We start from the raw sequence: 4,555 nt of genomic DNA on the forward strand, positions 1-4,555 counted from the left end.
GTGTTAGTGGTGGGTTTATACTAGAGCATCCACACATAATTCTGCTTTATTAGTTGTCATGTGATGCTTCCCCAGCATTACTACTGACTGGAGAAGCACTCTTGCACTATAGTGGAATATTTGTGGTTTAAAACATTACAGGATTTCAGTAGAAAGTTATGGGAATGCACTTATTAGAGCAGTGATGACCGGGGGGGGGGGGGGGACAAACTGGGGTGTGTGTGTGAAAAACTTCCCCAGTACACACACAATTATTTCATTCCCCACCCCCACAAGCCCTTCACATCTCCAGCACTGCAGTATATCCACCCTGAAACTTCTGCAAACCACAGCTGCAGGATGTGATAAACTTATCATAGTTTAACATAATAAGATCCAGCAGAAATTAAACAATCAGCAACAAACTCAACTAGCACTCAAGAGACACAGAGAAACAGCAGAAAAGCCACTGGAATCAGTCACTGTGCGCCCTGAGAAATTAACTTACTGATGGTCCCTGTGAGCCCCAAGTATGCATCCACACAAAGGAAGTTGCCCACTGCGACTCTGCATGATTAAGGATACAATCCTATTCATACTTACAGGAGAGTAAATCTTATTCTTCTAAGTGCACTTGCCTTCAAGCCACAATTGACTACAGCTCCCTCTGTAAAGTCTGAAATTTATCCTAGAGGAAGTGTCTCTCTGTTTTTCTAGAGGATTATTTCTTTTAGCAAGACAATGTTTTATTTCCTTTGCAACATTTGTACTTGGTGCTTTAATTTCTTATAAAACAGAGTAAAACGTTTAAACTGAAAAGCTGTACCAAACACAGGACTCTATAATTAGACTGGACTTTGATCCTACTTAAGGCGTGTTTGAGATTACAACTGCATTTTTAACCTTTAATCAGGAACATTGGACCAATGTTCAAGGGTTGGAAAGGAAATGTGTTCCAAGTTATCTGGATTGGTCTGGCTTGCCCACTAATATCCCCGCCCCCCCATTCTTATTTTGTTTTGTCTCCTGCTTGCTCTTCAGTGGATATTATTTGTTGTTATTTTTCAAAATATGTGCAATTTACATTTAAAAATTGTTTTTTAACATCCCTGAATATTATAAAGCTTCTCAGCACACTGCAACACACCGTGCTTGTTGCCTAGAGATCTGCAAGCAGCTAGGTGAAGCAGCTAGGGTTCCCCATTCACATCAATGGAGGCTTGCTCACAGCTGAAAACACAACTATATGTCAGTGTACCAGTCATTTAATGAGTGCTTGTTCAGCTGAATGGTTAAGGAAAAATCTGAGTATTCAGACTTACAAAAAAGGATGGACTCCCATACTGCCACATGCCTTTTGCTATCAGAAAGGGGACCACTCACCCACATTCTTACAGGATTGGGGTGCAAGCGGGCTCATTTTGACCACCCGGATCTAGCACAATCACAACCAGCTTGGCCTTCAGAAGGAATGCTTTCCAGGAGTTAATTAACAGCACTATTAACTTCCTAGCAACTCATTAGCTGTCATAATTTTTAGCTGCCAAAAAATAATAATAATTGTTTAAATTATATGTAATAAAATTTGTAGCCAGTTTACTGAAATAGACATTCTCCAAAATGTGGAAACTGTCGAAGGTTACAGGAGAAATGTTGATGTTCCTGCAATTGCAGAATTCCAATACCTAAAGCCAGCATCTGGAACCATGTGAACAAGTTTAGTAGTCTGCACACCAAGACCACTATGCAAACCATAGCATATACTGTAATAGTCTTGCTCCACTTCACTTTTTCATGTGGAAACATTGTTTAAAAGATGTATCAAGTAATTGCTCTTAAAACATCAAATGCTACTGTGTGTAAAACATTATGTATCTATATAAACGTTCCCTCTGAATCTACAAAGTAGAAACTTCCTTAAATTAGCTACAAATTGCAACTGCCCTTCATCTCCATGTTCAGCACTGCACTGTAAAATATATTTATTATGATGTGCACAAAGGGTAAAGGAAATTAAACATTCTTTATAAGCATACACATACATAATTTGCTGTTTGATCTCTATAACGTAAAAAATATTTATCTCCAACTATAGTCTCAGTCCTTTTTACAACCTTGCTTCGATCCACAAATTCTAGAAATGTACAAAGCCATACATTCCAGCAAGTTTACTGTCAAGAAAGTAATAAAATTTTCATTTGTAAGGAAGGCTGTTGTTTTTTTACTTTGTACTTTTTGCAAATGTAATCTCAATGCATAGCTTCCAAAAGAATGGCCCACTATCACAAAATAAAGAGAGAACATGCAGCATCATACAGAAGAGTCTAGTTTTTGCAATGAATATGAAAATTTAGGCTACAATAAATCAGTTCATGGGATGCCACCAGTGGCGGAGCTTCATGTTCCGTCACCCGGGGGCGGAGAGCAGGCTGGCACGCGTCCCGGGGACAGGCGGGGGGGGGGAAAACATTGATGGCACCCCACCGGGATCACGCTTACGGGGGTGGTGCGCTCCCCCCGCACTCCTCTTCCTCCGCCAGTGGAGGCCACTTGCCTCCATCATTCATAACCATGGTGCAAAATGCACAGGCAGCTCCCCATTTGCACACACTCAGCACACACACAACCACTGACGTGCATGCCGCTTTTGGCACTAGAAGGGGTGGGGGGTGGGTCAGAGGTGGAATGGAGTGGGCTTACATGGCTTCCACTGATACACATGTGCCTTGAAATGCAACCCCCGGATAAATGGGGAGTTGTCTGTACCCTATCCCCTCCCTCTCCACCATAGCTGCTCTTTCCAAGTGCTCCTAACTGAGTGCAGGATCAGATTTAGGTTGAGAAGAGCCCAGGGCCATGGATTTTAGGGAAGCAAGCTGCAGGTGAGGCCATCAAAAGCATCCTCTTTCTTTATACATTAAAAAGTCGCATCTACATTGAAACACACAGATCTGGCCCTAGTTGGCTGCCGGAAGAAATGCTCTCCAGATGTTAATGAGCAGCGCTATTAACTTTCAAGTTATACATTCATATGATGCCAAATGACATACATTCTGATCTCTCTCATGGTTTCCCATGCCGTTTGGAGGATCAAATCACTTCCTATCACCTACCAAGAGACAATTAACACTGCAAACTTACTTTGGTTTGTCAGTAAAGCTACAGGAACAGCAATGGCAGTGATGAGAACTGCAACACCAAGAAATCCCAACAGATACTTCACTACGGTCTGGGAAGAAAAAAAGAAGGAAGTTAAGAAGTATGTAATGTGCACATATATTTCTATGGCAATCATAGACAATGATGCCCATGCATCAAATCCAACCCACAACTGGCCTACCATTTATGGGGCCTTCTTATTGAGTTGTGTCTTTTTAAAGGAAATATCTTTGTGCTGATTCACATTAGCACCACACTGAATATGATGCAATGCTTTTCAGCTCACATTTACCATTACTTATTAATGTGGCCAGCATGACTAAACCGCTTCTGGTGCATTGGAACACCGTGATGGAAACCAGAGTGCACGAAAACGCCGTTTACCCTCCCGCCGAAGCAGTACCTATTTATCTACTTGCACTGGTGTGCTTTCGAACTGCCTCCCTACTGTAACTAGTGGTGGCTCTTTGACTTGGGTTTTGGGGGCATATCTTGTCCCCATTCAAAAAATTCTCTCCCCCCCCCCCCCCCAGGTCTCCACACATCTCTAGTCCTTGCAATGCAGGGATCTCAGCTAAAGCATCCATGACAGATGACCACCCAACCTCTGTCCCAACAGCTCTTATTTTCAGAAAGTTTCCCCTGGTGTTGACTTCAGAAGTATAAACACCCCCAGTCCCTCTCTGCAGACTTTCGGGGTTATTTGTGTTTTACGCGCCTGAAATGGCATCAGACCAGATGGGAAGGCAAGCAACTTCCGCCACGTCCGAAGCTCCGCTCTTGAATCCGCACCCGCAGCCCAGCCCCAGGAGCGACCAGGGGAAGCCTTGCGCTTTCATTGGCGAGGAAGAAAAACGAGGGCCGTACGTCTGTCAGCCAGCATCTCTCTCCAGGGAGTGGGGGGGGGGGGGGAGTGCGCGAGCGCGCGCGCGTAGATACACGAGGCGCCCGGAATGGAGCGAGAGGCTGAGGCAGCTTCCAAACTCCGGGCGCGCCCGAGCCGCCTTCGCCTTCGCCCACGAACAGCCTAGTCAGGCGGCCGAGGCGAGGCGCGTTCCCGTCTCCCCGCGCGCCAGAGAAGCGGCCGAACTTGCCGCCAGGGCCACACGGCTCGCTTCCTACCCACCTTCATTGCGGGAGCTGGACGAGGGGCGAAACAGCAGCTGCTGAGGAAGCGCTAGAAGTGCAGGGTTTCGCCTCAAGCGCGCAAGACTTTGCTCCCGGATATGCAGAAGTTCTCCGTCAGCAGCAGCGGCCGCGGCGCCCCGTTAAATATTAGCGAGGTTTCCAAGCGAGGAGCAAAAACCTCCCGGCTGTCACACACAAACACGCTCGGGACGGGACGGGGAGCCAGGCGCACGGGACAGAGGGAGGAGCCCGGCTGGGCAAGGGAGTCGGCGGCGGGGCGGGGCGGGGA

General features: G+C 45.9%; 1 protein-coding gene across 2 annotated transcripts in view; it reads right to left on the reverse strand.

Moving 5' to 3' along the window:
* Nucleotides 1-4,481, reverse strand: part of DPP4 (dipeptidyl peptidase 4) — a 51,192-nt gene extending 46,711 nt beyond the window's left edge. Inside the window, exons 1-2 of one of the 2 annotated variants that reach the window (XM_028747098.2) lie at nt 4,265-4,481; nt 3,121-3,208 (exon numbers count right to left, since the gene is read on the reverse strand). In XM_028747098.2, the coding sequence (XP_028602931.2) occupies nt 3,121-3,208; nt 4,265-4,270 (94 nt within the window). In that variant the 5' untranslated portion in view covers nt 4,271-4,481. Of the gene's footprint in view, nt 1-3,120; nt 3,209-3,856; nt 4,007-4,264 lie in introns of those variants that run through there. The other variant, XM_028747089.2, reaches the window with a different exon arrangement.
* Nucleotides 4,482-4,555: the final 74 nt, after the last annotated feature.

The sequence above is a fragment of the Podarcis muralis genome, chromosome 1, assembly GCF_964188315.1.
Source record: "Podarcis muralis chromosome 1, rPodMur119.hap1.1, whole genome shotgun sequence".
Lineage (NCBI taxonomy): Eukaryota > Metazoa > Chordata > Lepidosauria > Squamata > Lacertidae > Podarcis > Podarcis muralis.